General features: G+C 34.7%; 3 protein-coding genes across 3 annotated transcripts; 2 read left to right on the forward strand and 1 right to left on the reverse strand.

Annotated features, from left to right (window-relative positions):
• Positions 1 to 2,891: 2,891 nt before the first annotated feature.
• LOC133694936 (uncharacterized) lies at positions 2,892 to 7,616 on the forward strand. The gene is made up of 4 exons (XM_062116627.1): positions 2,892 to 3,357; positions 3,842 to 3,891; positions 4,012 to 4,064; positions 6,982 to 7,616. Exons 1-4 carry the CDS (start codon positions 3,134 to 3,136, stop codon positions 7,201 to 7,203), a joined length of 549 nt encoding a protein of 182 aa, XP_061972611.1. The 5' UTR covers positions 2,892 to 3,133; the 3' UTR covers positions 7,204 to 7,616.
• Positions 7,617 to 8,076: 460 nt separating this feature from the next.
• LOC133694928 (uncharacterized protein At2g39795, mitochondrial-like) lies at positions 8,077 to 10,190 on the forward strand. Its single transcript, XM_062116616.1, has 3 exons — positions 8,077 to 8,430; positions 9,204 to 9,529; positions 9,853 to 10,190. The coding sequence occupies exons 1-3, from the start codon at positions 8,164 to 8,166 to the stop codon at positions 10,013 to 10,015; spliced, it is 756 nt and encodes a 251-aa protein (XP_061972600.1). The 5' UTR covers positions 8,077 to 8,163; the 3' UTR covers positions 10,016 to 10,190.
• Positions 10,191 to 12,690: 2,500 nt separating this feature from the next.
• Positions 12,691 to 14,006, reverse strand: LOC133701128 (zinc finger protein 1-like). Its single transcript, XM_062124948.1, has one exon. It carries the CDS (start codon positions 13,705 to 13,707, stop codon positions 12,847 to 12,849), a length of 861 nt encoding a protein of 286 aa, XP_061980932.1. The 5' UTR covers positions 13,708 to 14,006; the 3' UTR covers positions 12,691 to 12,846.
• Between the last annotated feature and the right edge of the window lie 5,762 nt (positions 14,007 to 19,768).

Below are 19,768 nucleotides of genomic sequence, written 5' to 3' on the forward strand. Positions count from 1 at the left end.
TGGTGATCAATTTAGAATAATCATGATTAATAACTAGATTGCCGCCAGGATCAGGGGCGAGAGAGAGAGAGAGAGAGAGAGATCATGAGATGGTAGATGATCGTACAATAAGCTCTCAATTTGCATGGTTTTGTTTTAGTCAACTTGGGTTGGGTTTAGGGTGTCAAGAATCAAAGTTTTTATCCAGAAAATCAAGTGGTAGTTAATTCCGGGCCCTTGTATTTTTTTCATTTTCATTCTGTTCTTTGAACTTTTTTTTAATCTTTTTATCTAATTTTACGAGATAAAGTTTTTTATTATAGTAATAAGACAAAGTTTAAAGTGAGAAAATTATTCTTTGCCCACCGGCCAAAAAAGAAAACCTTTATATTAATGAGTTATATTCAGCGAGAAAAGTTCAATAATGTGTTTTTTTCATTATACACTTAATGGGAGAAAAAATAAATTGAGGTGGGTTTTGATTTATTTTGATTTGATTATTTTTTTTATAGTGATTTTGAGATGCTTTGGAGTTGATAAGTGATTTGTAGAGGTTTTTATAGTGTTTTAGATGAAAATATATGAGAAATGGATTCTTAAACCAAACTTTCTTGATTTTCCGATCACCATAATAAAAGTTGAATACAGGGTAGCAACCCATTAGATGACGAAAAAAAACAAGCATGGGCCTTGGCTTCTAGGCTCAGTTGCCTTGGACTTTTTAATTCAGGTCAAACACGTACACTTGTCTTGTTTTTATTTTTTTATAATTTTTGGTTTATTTTTAAATTTATAATATTTTTTTAAATAATTAATTTAATATATTACAAAATATATTAAATTAATTAAGAATATAATTTAGGTATTATTTTATTAAATATCATTAATTTTTACTTTGTTTTCAAATAAAAATATAACTGTCTTTTTATAACCTTATCAAGTCTTTTTTATAGCCCATCATTATTATTTTTAAATTTTATATGGTTGTTTTTACGATACCTTATATTTTCATTCTCATATAATTGAATAAAAATTATTTTACAAAAACAACGTTGTTAAGCCTAGTTAGATGCATCACCAATTACAGGTTTAACAAGTTAGTTCAAGTTATTCAAAGATATCATTTTCTTGATATTTTAAAAATATATATTAAATATGGAATTTATAATCAAGATTTTATTTGAGAATATAAAATATATTAGCAATACCAATACTTTTATATATATATATATATATATTAAAAAATGGCAAAGTTGGTGCCAATTGTCCAATGTCATCTATAACTCATAGCTCTTTTTGATGATGTAAATAGCTAGGTAACCATGAATCACAATCAAGGGCATTTTAATTTAATCACCTGGAGTAGAAAAAATCAATAAGCTAATAATTTATAGTTGATCCAAGTAACCAAAAGATATTCCCTAAAATTAGTTATGGAAGAAATTCCTGCAGTCCTGATAATTAATTTATTGTGCACCTTATGAGCCAGGCTTCAAAAAATTAAAAAAAAAACAAAAACACCTCTATATGGTAGAATAGGGACAACAATCGACAGTCGACCAGGTTAGGCGTGCCAGAGACGAGGAACATGTGGTGGCACACCAACCATGAAAATGCAGCTAGGGTTTCTAGGTTTTGCTCGAGCAAGAATATTGGCAATTTCATCTTCTTGTTTTGCAAAGGAGTAATCTTTAGACATGCGGTGGCTGGTGCTTCTGTCCGTTATGTGATTAAGGAAACTCTCTATCTTTCTTGCTCTGGTCCTTGGGAAGGCCAAAATTGCTATAGATCGTGGTGTTTTCCCTTCGAAAGGCCCGCCATGGATGGCGGCGACACCATTTTAATGGCCGTCCAAGTGTACTGATTTTATCCCAAAGAGGCTGGGGGCTTGGAATAGTTCAGGCTAGCCACCGCTGGCACTAGCTAGCAGTTTGGGTCAAACTTCCAGTCTGGGTTGGTAGGTTGGTGAACTAACTTGGGACCCGATTTTCTCAAACGCTTGACCTGGTCTCGGTTAACACCGGCCAATGCATCCACCATGCAGAATTTTACCTTGAATATCAGTTTCATTTTATACATTTTATTCTATTTATTTTAGAGATTTACTACAATTGCTAAGTACATGTGATTTTTGTTCTTATAAATACACAATGCAAATAAAATCAATTTGTCTTAAATTTAATAAGAAAATAATTAAAAATAAATTACAATAATCTCTTCAATACATTATAAAAATAATCTAAACATATTAATATTTTAAAAATAGTTAAAGTAAACAATTTGATACACGGGAGATAATATTTTTTTAATATTTAAATGAGAGAGGGCATTAATTGAAAATCAAATTAAACAAAATAAAACTATAAAATATTAAAAAAATAACTGAAATATGAATAAAATGAAGATTAGGAATGAAACTTAAAATTATAAAAGAACAAGGACTGAATTTGCAAAAATAAAAAATTAAGGGAATAAATTAAAATTCTCCGCATCTTTTGAATGGTGTAAACAGAGCTATACTTTTTATCTATATTAATTTTAGTTTTTTTTTTATTATTATTTAACAATAACTTAAAATTATATTTGGTATCTCGTGTATACAAGAACATGCAAATAAAAAAAAAATTCCAAAATTTAAAATCAGCAACATAACTTCTGACGTTTAAATAATAAAAAAGCTCAAAAACTAAAACAAAAGGAACAATATATGTAAAGGAAATTGCGTAATAAATAGTGATATGAATAATTATCGAGTTTGAGAAGATGAAAAGGGAGCAGCACATGCAAAATGTTCTACTTGTGTGTATTTAGTTAATTAGGTGATGAAAGGCATGGCCTGGCAGATTAACTTGCAGGTCCATGATATGAAGTATAGACTCCCAGCCTGTAATTCACAATTCGGAGGGAAATTCTGGACCCTGGAATACTCTACTCCAAAACTTTATACCACAATACCTCAAGAGAAGCATCTTATTTTGCCAGCCACATTCAAATCTGCCAGGCCCAAAAGAAAGCTCCTTTTGCATGTACTCAAATCCAAGCTCTGTGATTGCCCATCAAAACATTGTCTGGGATGAACTTGAAAGTGAAAACTGATGCCACCCAACATCGCAGACTCTCATGATGTTTTAGACAAGAACAAAAATTTAAAACAATGTTTCGCGCCAGACAAACTTTGCCTCGAATCAAACTCACTCCTCAAAGCAAGCAATTTTGCAACCGCTCCACCAAACCCAACAACAACAACAAGAGCATCAGTGAAAAAACAGAATCAAATGTGAGCAAATCCGAAGATGTGTATAGGCAACTAGACAATCTTGACTTCATGAAAGCTGCTAAAATCCTCTTCACTGACCCTCCAAAGAAAAATAAATTCGGGTTCTCGTGCCTTTTTATCTATGTGAATTGGGTCAAGGAGTTTGATAGCTATTGCTTATTGGGTTTCTTTTAGGTATTTTGTCGAACGTGTGATCGGCTTGCGCTTTTCTCATGGGGTGCTAAACTTGAAACTTTAAGATGTAATTTGTGTAGTTAATTTAGCTCATAGCATGACAAGTAGAACAGTGAGTGGTCATTTTGATAAGGACCAAGACATTAGTGTTATGCACTAGAAGACATCAGAATAAGATCAATTTCTGGGAACTCTGGGTCCTGGGAGACCCATCAGGGAGAATTGCATTTCAAAGGACTTTTTTTTTCGAAATGCATTTTGAAGTGTTGATTATGATAATTTGAGTGAAATGCTTGAGATTATTTGTGTAATGTACGTAGACACTGATCAATGATATTTCTCGAACCTGCTGACATCTTCATTTTAGTTTTTTCGGTGATCTGTACTTACATTCATGTCTTTTACGTTCAGGCTTGATTTCCATCTGGTACAACTCTTCTTCACCTGCTTGCCTTCATTGGGTATCAGTTCACATGTTTTTCATATTGCCACATACATATTTAAATGTGTCCTGCTCCTTGTCTTGTTGTTGCTATCTAAAAGAATGCATATTCGTTTCTGTCCTTTTTTTTTGGCAACAGCTGGATATTTGGTGGCTCAATACGCTCGACATGAAATGAAAAAAATGGATGCGGTAATGTTCTTGTCTTGTCAATAGTGATTTTCACACCCCGACATAGTGACGACCTTAAAAATTAAAATTTTTTTTAGAAAGAATAGATTTTTAGCATCCTGTTTTTTTAGAGAAAATGTCTTGTTTAAAAAGTCGCCACCTAGTATTATGATCACTAGAAACCCTAACTGGTTAACAGAGATTCTATGGTACGAGACTGATTACACAAAAGGGAAGATATTATCACTCCTTAAGCGTGCTGTCTAAGGCAGGCTGCATTGCTGACTTTGTCATAAATTGCTAATGTTTTGTTGGTTTTATGCTACGGTGGTTTTGCGTGTAATATTCCTGACTCTGGCGTCAGTGAATATTTAACTACAGATATTTCCAACTTTAGCGTTGGTAAATATCACGTAGCTATAAAAACAAAATAAATTTAAATTATTTTTTTTATTCCTGACTCTGGCTTCAGTGAATAAAAAAATCAAATAAATTTATTTTTTATGCATCACACAAAAAACAAAATAAATTTAAATAAGTATTTTTTTAATTCCCAACTCTGGCGTCAGTGAATAAACAAATCAAATAAATTTATTTTTTAACACATACACATTTTTATGTAACTAAATAAAAGTAAAATATAATAAAATAAAATAAATTTACATCGGTATCTTTATTCATGACTCTGGCATCAGTGAATAAACTAATAAATTTATTTTATTTTTATGTAATAAAAAAATACAATAAAATAAATTTGAATCAGTATTTTTATTTTGACTCTGGCGTCAATGAATAAAAACAACAAATTCATATTTATTTTTTTATTTATACTTACATGTATCTTTATTATTTTATTTTTTTATATTTTGGGCTGGGCTAGACCAAGCCCGGCCCGGCCACTGGCTGGGCAAACCAACACGCGTGAGCTAATTCGCGCGTGTTGCTCATTGTTCAAGTGAATTAAAATTCACTTGAACAGTGCAATGTGCTAATTAAAATTCACGGCAACAGAATGGGAAAGGATGAACTTACCTGGTCTGGTGTGCTTGACAAGGAAGACGAAGCTGCGGGTGATTAGTGCACTGGTTAGGCAACGCCTCGTTCCTTCCTTCTGTCTTCCTTTGCTTTCTCTCCTGGTTCTGGAAACGCCGAAGGTAGTAGCAACGCCGAAGGCAGTAGCAATGGTCTCCGTGACTTTCCTCTGCTTGTGTTCTTTCCTTCTGCTTCTTTCTTTGATTGCGTTCTGTCTCCTCTGGTTTTGAGATGAAGGAAAGTAGACAATGGTGATGCCGGTTGTCAATAGTCTTTGGTTCTTTGTTGTTCTTTTTCTGCAGGGACGAAGACAATGGCAGGGCTGATCTGTGACTCTCCTCTGCCTTTTTCTCCTTCTCTGTCTGCTGATCAGTCTTTGTGATGAAGAACAGAGGACGGTGCTGTCTTCTCCTTTCGAATTTGGGTCTGGGTTTTTGCTCTGTGTGTGGCTTGCGTTTTCTTGGTTTCTCCTCTGTTTTTCTGGGTTTTTTTTTCCCTCCCCTCTTTTGCTTTGCTCTGTTCTGCCTTTTATAGAGCCAGAGAGCCTCAAAACCAGTCCTGTCTTTGCAGGACTGTTATTCAAATCACGAACGGGATCGTGGGCAGGAGACGTGGTCCACGATTTGCTGCAGATTTCCTGTTGAATCGGCTTTCTCCGTGCGAAACGAAAGGGATGATGAACAGTGCTTCCAAACGGCGCCGTTTGTGTCCTTGGGAATGGCTATTTTTCACTTTGGCCCCTAAACGTTTTAAACTCAACAATTGGGATCTTAATCAGTAATAATTAATTTCTAATTGTGCCCTTGGATTAAATTCAATTTGAATCCCTGAGTTATAGCGCCATTTACACAACAATCATGGGTTTCTGGATGATTCAATTTGGTCCTTGAACTTTAATTTTCTAGCAATTTTTCTTGAATCAGCTCCAAACTTTGATATTTCTTCAATTAAATCCCTGATTCCTTTAATTAATTGAATCAAAGTTTAATTAAATTTCCAAACTTATTAATTCTTCAATTTCTGACCAATTGACTCTCAAATTTAATAATTTCATCCTCAAACTTTAAATTTTGTGTTGTCTTAATCTCACTATCAAATATATTTTTATTCATTTATTTTTTATTATTTGTGTAAAAATTGGGTTATGACAGTGATAATTAAATTCTATGTCATTTTGCCTCTCTTTATTCCCAGACTGTTTTCCCCTTTTTCCTCTTTTCTAGTGGTCTCGAAATCCTATGTTTGCATGCCAATCATGGCATGGTCGGATCCTCACAAGGCACTCTTTGGAAGAAAAACTTCTCATGCTCAAAGCATTAAATTGGTGTCCCCTAAAAATCATAGTTTCTAGTTGTTGATCAGAAAATTACACCTTCGTTTCATTATTGTTTATAGGTTGGTATACTAAACTTTTAAGGGCCAACAAGCCTTCAGCAATATCAATGTTTGCGCTTGACTCACAAATGTCAATATCTTTCACGCATGAAGGATAATTTTAATTTATATTGTTGGACACTTAACGTCATAATTAAATAGCAAATTGATCTAAAGACTGCAGATAAAACTTGATACTTTCATCTCAATTCATTGTTATTTTGTTTAGATTATCCGCATAAAAATAGGGTTCTTTGAAGTCTTAAAATGCTTCTTTATTATGTGGTCTCTCATCAAGCTTGCTGCTCTATGGCACCAACTTTCTTGTGATAGCTCCTGTCAGTGGTCTCACTAACCACCCTGGGGGAAAATTGATGCCTTAAATCCAACATAAATTGCTTTTAAACAGTTCTTTTCCATGGACACAATCACTCTAACCTTATCCACATTTTCTTTTGCATCGGTCTGAAGTTTAGCAATACCCTTGTTTTGTATCAAGGGTCTTAATTTGATGATTCTTTGACCATCCCAGGAACTAGAGAAGAAAAAGAAACAAGAAGAGGAGAAAGCAAATGAGGAGGAACTAAAAGCTATTGAAGAGAAGGCTCAGTCCGAGTCAGAGCTCCTAGAAGTGAAAGAGAGACTAGGTAAACTAGAGGAGGTTGTTAAGGAAATTGCAGTTGAATCAAGGAAACAATCAGGTGGCAGTGTAAAAAAAAAACCCAGGTCCAGGAAGACAGTAGCGAGACATTAAAACCTGCATCAACTGAAGCTAGCAACCGAATATCAGAATCGAGCAAATCAATGGAGAAATACCATCTTAGCATACAGAAGTCTCTGGAACCAGCACCAGTTCCTGATTCTTCTCAGAAAGGCAAGATCCAAAATGAAGGAACTTCTCCGGATGCCAAGAGATAGAAGACTTGTTGCTAAATTCTGTAGAAACTAGAAGAGTTCATTTTTTGACAAAGCATGCTCCTAACACAGCAAGCCCGCTATGCCCAACTATCTATCAGGTGTTTCACCTTTAAAATCTGGTTTTGGTTAGACAGGTGCACTATCTAACAGTACAGTTGGAAGTATTTATTCAAATGTTTGAAAGGAAGAAGTTTATGCACACCAGAATCATTTCTTTTCATGTTGGATTTCAAGTTCCGCTTGCCACAAGTATCAAATTTTGCAGCAGAAAGCTGGATGGTTTCAAATTGTCACTCCGCGGATCAGTTGAAGTTTTTACTTCATATTCCTTCATTCTTCAATTTCACAGACAAACGTACTCTCCCAAATGATTTCTTAATTTGCCATTTTTCTTCTACTAGAAACACCTTGTACATGGCTCACCACACAAACTAAAAAAAACTATCAGATACCTTCAATATCCATGTGAAGTTAACGAATCTCTTGAAAGCTTCCAGTCTTCATTTTCTATCTTCAAGAATTGAAATTAGCATGGCAGGGAAATTTGGTAATGAATTGAACTTTTTAATTCAAAATCAAATTGTTCTTAGCCCATTTTCTATTTAGCTAAGACCAAACGAAGGAAGATCAAACCCACGCTCTATTCCATGTCAAAACCAGGCCCAAACCCACTACACACAAACGTCAAAAACCACACCCACCAATTTTTATTGCCCTTAAACCCATGAAGCATTGATTCCACTTCTTGTTCCTTAAACCCTACTAAAAACTTGTTCACGCTTCTCTGCCAGCAGACATGGCAGTGGCACGCTTAATTCGACCTCTGAGAAAAGCCCTAATCAATCCTCCCCAAACCCTAATTTCTCTACAAAACCCCATCTCTCATCTTCTTTACAACAACAAAATGGGAGAAGAAATAAATCCTTTTCTTATCTCTCAAACCCATAATTCAATAAGAAGAAATTACATGTCAGAAAAGCGTAAATCTGCTTTCAAAGATAACCTTCTCAGGCTCGTTCGTAATGAAATCCAGTATGAGCTTGATCGTTCCCCTCCTAAACAAGTACTGTTCTTTCTTATTTGCTTCTATTTCATTTCAATGCTTATCTACTATCTCTCTCTGTGTTTTTATATGCCTGTCTCTCTTTTTGAGCCTATATGAGATTGAAAGCTTTTTTTTTTTTTGAGTTTTTGGCACTCGTTAGTGGATTTAGGGTGAGGATTTGGATTTGGAAAATGGGTTTACAGGAAAACTATTAGCTAATCAGGTTATTGATGACTGGCTTAGCTGAAGTCTTAATAATAATTCACTGGCATGATACAAATACATTTTTGTTTCGAAAATTGCTTGAGAATTTAACATGGAAGCTTTTTCTCGAATCTGTTGATGGAATTATGCAAAAAAATAATCGCCATTGAGAAGAATAAAGGCCAGTCAATTTTTATTGTGTTTTTACTTGACCAAAAAAATAAGTTTTTGGAATCCTTTCAATTAAGCTTGTACTCTATTATATTGTACTTAATAATTAATTTACTATCCTATCAATGTATTTGAATAATAGTTGCCTAATGCTAATTTTGAATGAAATAATTACTTCTTTTTTTGGGTGGTATATGGAATCTATACAATTAGATTCTGTTTCAAACGAGAGTAAAATGCGAATCCCATTTGGAATCGCAGTGAGGATCCTACTCGTTTTCCATTTCCAACCCGCATTTTAACCAAGCATGTCCATAATGTGTTCTTTACTGTTTAATAAGTCTTGAGTATTTATAAGTTTGCAAAATGAAATCAAACACTAGCTTAGCATCTGATTTTAAGACTTCAATTTACAGCCTCCTACCAAATACGAGTCCTTCACGATCGATGACCTACCAGGGGAGCAATGGATTAGACTGAAAAGAAAGTTCAGGGAGAACGAAGAGATTAAGGTCGAAGCAACCATGTTTGATGGAGCTGTTCCAATTCCAAAATCTGATGTGCCTGGCATAAAGGAAGACATGCTGCTTCATATTACTTTGATTATTAATATCTCAAAGGGTGATGGTGATGTCTTAGAGATTTTGTGTTCAGCTTGGCCAGATAGCATAGAAATTACAAAGCTTTTCATACGCAGGAGTAACAAGACCTCACATCAAGTTTATGATGGTCCTGAATTCAAGTATGATAATTCATTAACCTGCTTTGTCGTGCCCATTTGGTTTCTTAGAACTTAGAGGAAAAGAAAGAACATCAAAAAGTTAAGACAGCTGAAGTTGATAAAGAAAATACTTTAATGAACCTAATATGATTTTCTTGGTTTGTTGAGTTTACCTACCTTTTCCTTTTCTATTTGAAAAAGAAAAGAAAACCATACCAACAACCAGATAGTAACAACTTTATGATTCAAATAGCAGTATATTTTCTTTGCTTCTCTTTTCCTTGCCAATGATTTGATTGTGTTGTTTGGTCCTTTGATAGAAGGTTGTGGTTTATTGTTCGCAGGGAATTGGATGATGAGTTGCAAGATACACTTTATGAATTCTTGGAGGCAAGAGGTATCAATGATGAAATGGCATTTTTCTTGCATGAATACATAAGAAACAAAGGTAAAACTGAGTTCATTAGGTGGATGGGTACTGTCAAATCTTACATTGAGAGTAAGTAGGGATTGTTTTTCGAAAATGATCTTGCCGATATTGATTGTCTATTCTTACATGTATCAGTTGAAGGACCTGTAATGGAGTATGTAATTTACGGGTCCTGTCCAAGTATGCAACATTTAAATAGCTTTGCGACATGAGAGAGAATTTTCTAATAGTATTTGATTGAACTGGCACAAAGTTGTGTTGTGGGAGCATCTTGTTGTTTGCTGTATGGTGTTGGAATTGCAAGAACCCTTAAACCGTAACCTACAGTTTTCTGTGCAAATAAGAACCGAACCGTTGTGTGTCGCCTATCTTTCAATCTGATGAAGTATGTATTCAGAGGGAAACAGAAACAGGCTACTTTATGGTGAATGAGGTCACATTCTTACGGTGGGAAAGAGAGATTCCCCCATCTTCATCTTTTGGGCTGACAGGTTGAAGTTACAATATCACTTCATCTAACACATGTTAATGGCTTGAGTTTAGAAATTCCAAATTAAACATTCTGGGTTTTCCAGATTTTGTCCGGTCGGTAGCCAGCAGGCTTTTATTGAATGGCAGAGGTAATGTAACTGATTGTATAGTTGCTTACCAAAGGGAAATTCTACAAACAAATTGCTAGACCATAGCTGGATTGGTTCAGATTTTTTTTTAGATTTTTTTTCTGGGGTCTCGTTTTACCTGCTGTAGTTTAAATTAACTTGAAGAAAAACAATTTTCTTCTTAAAAAACCGCCATATTAGTGATGGATGAAAGAGTTTTGTAACTTGTAAAATGCAGAAAATCAGGGGCAAAGAAGTGGAGGTTCTGATTGAAAGAATATGAATTAGATTACAATATCAGACTTGTTTTTATTATACCAAATCATTGTCTTCCTTCAAGCTTCTTTATCGAACTACTAGAGACATGATGAAATTTAAAATAAATGAGCATGATTTTAACACATTTAAAAAACAAAAAAAACTTAAATATTTACTGCTATTTTCCTGTTTTCCCACCTGTTTTAGATTATTGAGTTAAAAACTAATGATGGCAGATTAGAACAAGATAGAAGACTAGCAGTTGATTATTATGAGAACTCAAGATAGAAGACCACTCCTTGCTTTATTTGATTATTTCTTCACCTTCTCTCTTCAGCACCACATAGAATGATAGCTCAACATTTTTTAGTGTCTTATCATTACAGTGCACTAAGTAAGAGAAATGATTGATGGTGGATTTGAATCTTTGTCCATGAACGAAAAAAAGACAATGGTCTAAGATCACAAAAGATCTAACCTTAATTTTTAAACATGAATGTGGACAGAACAACCTTACTTTTATAATTATAAGATCTTAAGAGTGATGGCCACTTCTTGCTTCATTTTTTCACTTGAGCTGAAATCATAAAAAATGAGCTACCCGATTTTTCATGAATCCCTTTCTAGCCATGTTTTTAAGTGTTTCTTAAATAAGAAGCAACATCATAGGTTCCCAATTCTTTTAATGGTAAAAAAAATAGGGAGGGGGATAAAGGCAGGCTAACACAAGAAAATGGACAGCAGAGCTGAACTGCAACACGTGGCAAAACCCCACCAAATGTCATATTCTGTAGTCAAGGACTGTGTGACACAAAATGTCACCCCAGCTATCTCATCCTCATCCTCTGTTAGTAATCCAAGATTTCTGTGGTAATTAACTGTCAAAGCATTGAGTTTCCGTTACTTTACATCTTGATTCTAGGAAAATTAAGTGCGAATATGATTAGCATGGTCCTTAATTGTATACATCAGTTTGATTTGGCCCACAAATCCGTAGACCCCATCTGCGAGATCTCTTTGGTAAGAAATCAAGGTTACCGCAGATTAAACACAATATAATATAGAAAAATGATGGAGATAGCATAGCTGAGGGGCATTATTATGTGCTTATTTTCACATGGCTAGCAACACCTACCCCCCTGATCTAACTTTCGAATAGAGATGGTCTATTTCTTCAACTGCTGGTGGGTCAAATATGGAATCATCCACACAATCCGGCCATCCAATTTTGGACAAATATGGTGTGGAACATGATGTATATCCAAGCTAAGTGGACCATGTTGTAAACAATAATAGCAACAGTTCTGTGAAATGACAATCACAAACATCCAAATTGTCCTTAGTGTTATCAACTTCTGCTGCTGCACATATGAGAGTCATCAATGTAAGAACAGCTTTTGATGTGCATTTACACCTTTATCAAATATCCTCTCTCCTTTTCTCCATGTTACTATCTTGTTCTAATGATTTGAATTTGAAACTTGAATTGGTTTATAAGAGAATTAATGAAGATGGGATTCAATCTGACCCTGGCGAATTCCATCAATGTGGAAGCAACAATCCCAACAGCTAAAAGTTTACATTGAGAAATTCCCACCAAAACCATGGAAGATCATAAGCTGCTTTTTTAAAACTTGTAAAGAGTAGATCAACTTATCTCTATAATGTTAGTAAAAAGGAGTTTTAATTTGTCAACTAAGTACTATCTTAAAGTGAATAAAGATGATTAATTGGTTAGCACAAAGCAACTTCAGTGTTCGATTTCTTTTTTGGCATCATGCCTATAGAATTTGGCAAACTTCCAATTCAAGAATTGCGAGAGAAAACAAAATCTCTCACGTTCTTCTATAGCAAAAGAAGAAGAAGAAGAAGAAGAAGAAGAAGAAGAAGAAGAAGAAGGAATTTACAAGAGATCCAACTAAGAATAGATGATGAAAAATATTTAGTAAACAAGAATAAAACGAAAGTAAGAAATAAAAAAAAAATATATATATATAGAAAAGAACATAAAAGATTGAACTAAAAATACAAAAAAAGAAATTAAGAACTGCTTAGAGCTTGAGTGACAAGTCAAGCTTTTGCAAATCATCTTGTTTGGTCTTCAAATGGTTAACACCACCATCCCACCAAAACCCACCAATTCCTTCAGTACTAACCGGAGAAAATTTCCGAGTACTTTCAAACCTTGCAACCCCATTACTGGATGATGATCCCTTGATACTTGTTGCCATCTGAAACTTGTCTGATGCAAGCCTCCCAATTGCAGGTTGTTGATCAATAGGTTTTCTAGACCATCCATTTTGCCCGTAAATACTTGAAGAAGAACTAGTGCTAAATGGCTTATGGATCATAGAATGCACTTGAATTCCTAGTGATCTATTGAAGGAGCCATGCAAAGGAAGAGAAGCCATGCTAGTGTATCCGTTTTGGTGTGAGTAATTAGGTTGAAGAAGAGCAAAAGAAGCAGCACTAATTCTTTGTCCACGTTTGGAAAGTGTTCTTTCTCTCTTATGTGCATTTTGGTGACCCCCAAGTGCTTGTGAGCTATAGAATTTCCTTTGACAATAGTTGCACGAAAACACTCGAGGCTCGGTTTCATTACCTTGGGGAGTATCTAAGGACTTTCTTGATGGATCCATATCGAAAGAATCGATGAGATTGAGTTGTGGTTTTGACGAATCTTGTTTGGAATCCTTGCTAGAGAGGCTTAGATCCAGTACAAGACCATAGTTGGTGTCTACCCCTTCTTGGTGCCTTTCTTCCTCTTCTTCTTCTTGATCTTCTTCAAGTTGCTTCGCCTCCTTCTGGCTCTTCATTATTACTGAGGGTTTCAGAGATAGGGGAGCATTTGAAACTGAAATTATGCTTGAAGTTTCAGAGAGACAAGCCTCTGATCTAGCAGGAGGCTCCATGCGAAGAATAAGAAGAGAGGATTTCCTCTTTCTGAAGGAAGGCAGAGTGGGTTTAATAGCAAGCAAGGTAAAATGTTAATTGATATATAGTCTTAAATGCACTGCCCTTTGTATGGAAGGATGTTCTCCTACTATTTTACAGTTACAAGGTCTTAATATAGTAAGACTTGGAGAATGAGACTTTTTGTAGAGAGAGATTCATGTACCACCAACGTTTTGATTAAAACTCATGAGGAACACCATGTACCCTCTTGTCTCCTAGCTCACACCCCATTCAATGTTTTTCTCTTGTCCTTGCACGCTCGTCTCTTTATTTTTCTTGGCCCTTGTGGGCATGTGTGTTCATGGCTATATACGTGAGCGTGTGTGTCAACTGTGAGCTTCTGACACATAGAATCCAACAAATATATCTATTATTTTTCCTTTTTGATTCTTGAATTTAGTGGACCTATCCTTGAAAACGTGTGGTCTTGTGAAGTGTATGAAAACTCATGGAGGATTTGCAAAATCCTCACAGAAAGACTTCTGTCCTAATCTTTGCATATTACTTTGTCCATCATAGGAAACCTCAGGGCCCTGTCAAAATTACCCCCACCACGGCACCTCCAGGCGGAAGAGGGTGTGCAGATTTATATACAATTAGGGCATCAAGGAGTTACATCCACATGATATGTTCTTTATCATGTGATTTTCTTTTTTGTTCCTAGCTAGGTATTTGCCAACATGTATGACCATCAAGAACATTAGGGTTTCATTAATTAGACGCTAGGATTTTATAAGGGCCTGCACAGTACCGAGGATAGTGATAAATCAGAAGGTTATGATGTTGATTGAGAGATTATGATCATCCGGTGGGATCATTTAACAAGATGGCCATCTAATTCTGAGTGTTGACAAACTTATTTGGCATTAATCATTGATTTTGTTGACTTATGAATCTTAGTCAAGTTAATCAGCAATATATTCATGTGCACGCAATCATGCATTAAGGGCCATTTGAGTGACATGCAGAGGTCATTTTCATGATTACAATTCATTAAACAGTCTTATCATATAGATCTATATATACTTATATATTAATTTGACCCCATGAATTATAACTTACTACAAATTAATACTAATCATTTTACAAACATGGGTTTCATTAGGTTATCTTTGTTAATTAATCTTGTGCTTTTTAGCTGAAAAAAATAAATAAATTGATTTTCAAATAGATATAGGATAGATCTCGTAATGATGTTTCAAGTCTCATAGATCACCGAAAGAATTTTATTTTATTCTTCAAATCCCACTATGAGTAATAATCTTTATTTATTTGGCAATTGGTTACAACTATCAGCAAAAAAAAATAAAATATATCCATTTTCAAATTCAAATTAATCCTACAAACAATCATGACTTAATTAGCTTTAAGTTTAGTTAAAATTAAATATATAATTTGCTTTTTGAATTTTGAAACACAATGTAGTAATTAATTATAGGATTCTTTTTTTTTATATATATATATATATAATATATCAATTAATTATGGCATGGTATACCGGGGACGGACCTACAGCTTAAACCATAGGTGCCATGACCTCACAAAATTCTATTTAGCCAGCCCTTGTCATGGCACCTCCATACCATCTTAGTTAAACCATGGCCCCCCGACCTATAAATTCTAGTTTCGCCACTAAAGCATTTTATTTGGGGACGAGGCCCCTTTTTTTAAATCTAATTGAAGTGATTATGTATGAAAGCTTTTTATTATTTTTGAACTAATTATCTTCTTCCGAGTGTAAAAAATAATATTTTTAATTAAAAAAAACATTTTTAAAACATAAATTCAGACAAAATTCAGAAAAAAACCTTTTGCTCTCTTGTTTTTCTTTTGTCAAAGTGCTTCCAATTCCAATTCTATTATTGTGTAAGACTACAATTACCAAGGCAGCGTAGCTCCCAAGGAGGCCAGTAGTGCAAGGGCTGTGCGGACAGTGTGATTACTATAGACAGTGTGATTAGTATAGTTGATTTAGGTCACGCATAATTGAAGTCATTTCAGATGTTAGGTAAGCTTCCACACTTGAAAGAAATAGCCAATGGCGTCTCTCATGCAATCAAATCTTTGTACGCCTAGCTAGGAATCTAATCTTTCATACCATAGACTAATACTGTAGACTAATTTCTAATCATCAATAATATTATCAGAAAACACAATTCTTCTTGGGGATTAATCCCCACTTTTCATCGCACATTTCCTTAGAAAATAATTCTTTGACTTTTGATAGACAAGTGAGAACTATCTTTTAAAGATTCTACCAATCTCTTTTGCTTGTTTCTCCTGTGCGTCTTTTCCCTAGCTTCGTGGGATAGGAAAGTGGCAGCAAGTAAACTCTAACACTCGTGTCGGCAATTAATGTCCTGTCTGGAAGTTACCCCCCCCCCCCCCTCTTCCTCTTCCTCTTCCTCTTCTTCTGTAGAATGTGATCATGTATTAATTAGAGCCATATATAGAAAAATAAAACTATGTATACATGCTGCTTTTGTGTTGAAAATCTTAGTTTGTGTGTTAATCTCTCTGCAAGGTGATTATAATCCAAGTAATTTTTTAAGGAGTTCATTTAATTTAATGGAAAGAAAGAGGTGCCAAGTATATATATATATATATGGAGATTCTTGCTCCATTTCTATTTTTTTTTATTTGGTAACAAGCCTATTTTTTAAAACAGAAGGCATGTTATCTTAGAAAAACAACTAACATGAAACTAGTTATGAAAGAGATATATGTCCCTTCTTTATTTTATAAAAAGAATTGTTTTAATATAAACACGATCAAGATCATATAGAGTCTGTGATGTCGAAGAGAATTGATTTGGTGAGTGCATATATAGCAACAATAAACTCTGCCTCGAGGGGGGAAATGCAGCACTATTTTTCTCGGTTTAAGGTCACATTTCTCTGGTAGATGACATATGGCTTTCACGAGAAAAAAGAAAAAAGAATAGTGAGGCCTTTCGTAACTTGAATTTGGTGTGACTTAAGGTCACTATTATTTCCATTCGAGGACAATTTTCATGACAAGAATCTGGTCATGTGAACTAGTTTAGTCCACTATTTCTATTCGAGGAAAAGCAGACTTAATTATGAGAAGAAAATGAGAACTTTTCCCTTTATTACCCAAATAAGGAAAAGGGATCGTTTGCCTTATTTTCTATGAAAAATGCTCATTTATTGGATAAATTTGTTAATCTTTCTATATGTTGCACCCATAATTATTATTAGACTTGGCTTGACATTTAACTTGGTTTAAAATTAAACCCACTTCGCCATGTTAACCGATTCAATTTACAAGTCCACAAGTCAACCAAGTTTGATTTAATCTATCCATCCCGAAAATAACTTCATTTTGAGCAAAAAAATTAAAAATTTAAGGATTTAATATGGTCAAATCTCATCTTTGATTTTATTCATTGATCACCAAGTTTAATCAAATCAATTTTCAAATAATTTCATGAGTTTGATTTAGATTAAATTCCAAGTAAGTTAGTGAATTACCGACGTGTAGGCGGCAACTAATGGGTAATAATAGACTTTATATTCGAGGTTTTAAGATCTATTAATATTAATATTAAAATATATCGAAGCAAATACACCATGTCCAGCAGAGGATATATACTGGAGGTCAAAGTTAGGAGAAGTGTTGAGTAGTCATTTGCAGAAGGACAGAGAGAGGGGACCTAAGTTAGCAGGTGGTATATCAAAGGATAAGTCCCAAAACCTTGAGGCGGACCTGATTTATAATCATACGAAATGGCGCATGAGGATCATGTGGCTGCCTCAACTAGTTTTGAAATTCTTTCCTTTTCTTGAATCAAAGCCAAATATCCCTTGTTTTCAATAAGAAAGCAAAGCATTAGTAAATCATCAAACACTATTTTTTACTAATGGTTACGCAGAAAAGATTGAAATTATATATATAGTTGTCTTCGACTTCTTGGTATGTTCATGTACGTCTTGCTAATTAAAGGATGATACCATAACAGCACTAGAAATTGATGGCAACTGCAACGAACAACCCTTTTCTTTTGAAAGAGAGGAGATTGGCAAAACATGGTGGGGTTTACACTATGATTTTCGAAATTAGGATGCAGATTAACTGGTCTGGTGAAAATCAATTGGTGGAAATTAACCATAGACAAGCTACCTAGCTAGCTAGCTAATAATTGAACCTCGTTTCAGTTTAGGGTTTCAGTAGAGTTAAATATATTAACCAGCCAAGGCTGGGAAATTAACCAGCCCAACTTTTTGTACCTTGTTTATCAATCTGCGCCATTTGAGGACCACCTTATCATTAAGCAAGAGAAATTTTGTCTAGAGAAAGGGAGAGAAAGCAAGGATGAATTCGACTCATCAACTTCATCATGCATGTCTTTTTTGGTTTATTTTTCCTAATCGACGATGCCTCGCATTAATTCAAACATTATATTCTACCCATAAATACCACCGAATTGTTGAAAATGGCCACGAGACATGGAGATAACATAATAATGGTATTCGTGGTTATACATCTGATGTGAAAATTACGCCACAACATTTGGCTGTCTCACCTGTTCAAAAGCCAGTCATGACAGCACAAAACAAGTTGCACTACCATTGTTGTCTTCTTTATGGCATTATTGAGACCACACGGGCTCGAGTAGATATTGGTTCAAAGAGGAGTATCCATCAAAAGTACATTTCCTTGTCTTCTTCTACTTTATCGAAAGCTTTCAGCTAACGTCATTTTGAACAACGAGATGCTTGAGAATGGATTGACAAGGCTCAATTACTGCAGGATGTGCACGGTGAAAGGAGAATAGTATGCAGACACCATATCGATCCTTATATGCTATGTCTCCTGATTATTTTGGACAAGGATAATGTGGTGAGATTTCATTCTTTATGGCATCTTAAAACATTACTAGTACTTGAACAACAGCTATCGAAAATAACTTTTGAAGCAGCATTTCAATTTCTACTTCACTTCTTGAATTCCAACGGGAGAGAAAAAGAGATGGAAATCTTTCAAAGTTCAACAACCTTGTCTGGCTTTGACCCCTCAAACAAGCATTTGATTGTGGATAAAAACCCCAGCACATGTTTCTTCCTTGTAGGGAAGTGAAAGGGGAAACCTGAAGTACATTATCTATTGCCCCAAAAGACCTTTGTTCATGTTGTGGGACAGTACTAAACGGAGGAGAGTCCAAATAAGAACTCTCATGTGCACAAATGGACTCAGCATGGAACCCAATGGGACATTCCCACATGTCAACAGAAGATGCAGTAAATGGGTGGTGAAGACGACAAGTGGCCGACAAATAGATTGAGGAGTTGATGTGGAAAGCCCCTAATGTGCTTTCATAGTGGTGTCCTATGCTAAATAACTTTATGAATTATTATCATGTATACCATGATCACGTCTCTAAAGGAAACCCTTTTAGATAAGCTTCGCATATGACATTAGTTAATGAAACGAGAGAGAGAGAGAGAGAGAGGATTTGATGGATGGAGAAGAAAAGATGGGATTGATTATGAGTGCATTTAGCTTTTGAATTCATTCGCTTGTCCATGGCAAATGGGAAAACAAATATGATTCCTGTGTTGGGTTTGGCTTGCTTTGTCTAATCAAAATTGGGACCCCAAATCTTCTTGTAGATTTTTCTGTCTATCTTTGTATTAAATTAGTGTTTTGGAAGTCGTTTGAAGAGTGTCATGGGGCATCTAGCCATCCCATTAGAAATACATGTCAAAGGATATGAATTTGATTACAGCTAGTAGATGACTTCTCCACTTCAAAAAGTCACACGTAATTCCATGTCATCTCCCTCTCTTTCTTCACTAGTGGGTTATAATTCGAAAAAATACAGTTAAACTAATTCAATTAATGATTTTAAGTGAAAATTGGTTAATTAATCTAAATATTATTCAAACTTCAAATTTAAATCTAAATCAGTATGGAACAGGGATATTATTTAATTAAAGTTATTAATTTATAGCGGTTATATTGAAATAATTTGTTCACGCACAGAGTTTTTTCAAA

The sequence above is a fragment of the Populus nigra genome, chromosome 1 (assembly GCF_951802175.1).
Source record: "Populus nigra chromosome 1, ddPopNigr1.1, whole genome shotgun sequence".
NCBI classification, from domain to species: Eukaryota; Viridiplantae; Streptophyta; class Magnoliopsida; order Malpighiales; family Salicaceae; genus Populus; species Populus nigra.

Excerpts from the sequence above, each read along its gene's own strand:
- LOC133694936 (XM_062116627.1), top strand. The coding sequence starts at position 3,134 with ATGTTTCGCGCCAGACAAACTTTGCCTCGAATCAAACTCACTCCTCAA. Across the intron at positions 3,358-3,841 it reads CCAAAGAAAAATAAATTCGG|GCTTGATTTCCATCTGGTAC; the intron begins GTTCTCGTGCCT and ends TTTTACGTTCAG. Across the intron at positions 4,065-6,981 it reads AAATGAAAAAAATGGATGCG|GAACTAGAGAAGAAAAAGAA; the intron begins GTAATGTTCTTG and ends TGACCATCCCAG.
- LOC133694928 (XM_062116616.1), top strand. The coding sequence starts at position 8,164 with ATGGCAGTGGCACGCTTAATTCGACCTCTGAGAAAAGCCCTAATCAAT. Across the intron at positions 8,431-9,203 it reads ATCGTTCCCCTCCTAAACAA|CCTCCTACCAAATACGAGTC; the intron begins GTACTGTTCTTT and ends TTCAATTTACAG. Across the intron at positions 9,530-9,852 it reads TATGATGGTCCTGAATTCAA|GGAATTGGATGATGAGTTGC; the intron begins GTATGATAATTC and ends TATTGTTCGCAG.
- LOC133701128 (XM_062124948.1), bottom strand. The coding sequence starts at position 13,707 with ATGGAGCCTCCTGCTAGATCAGAGGCTTGTCTCTCTGAAACTTCAAGC.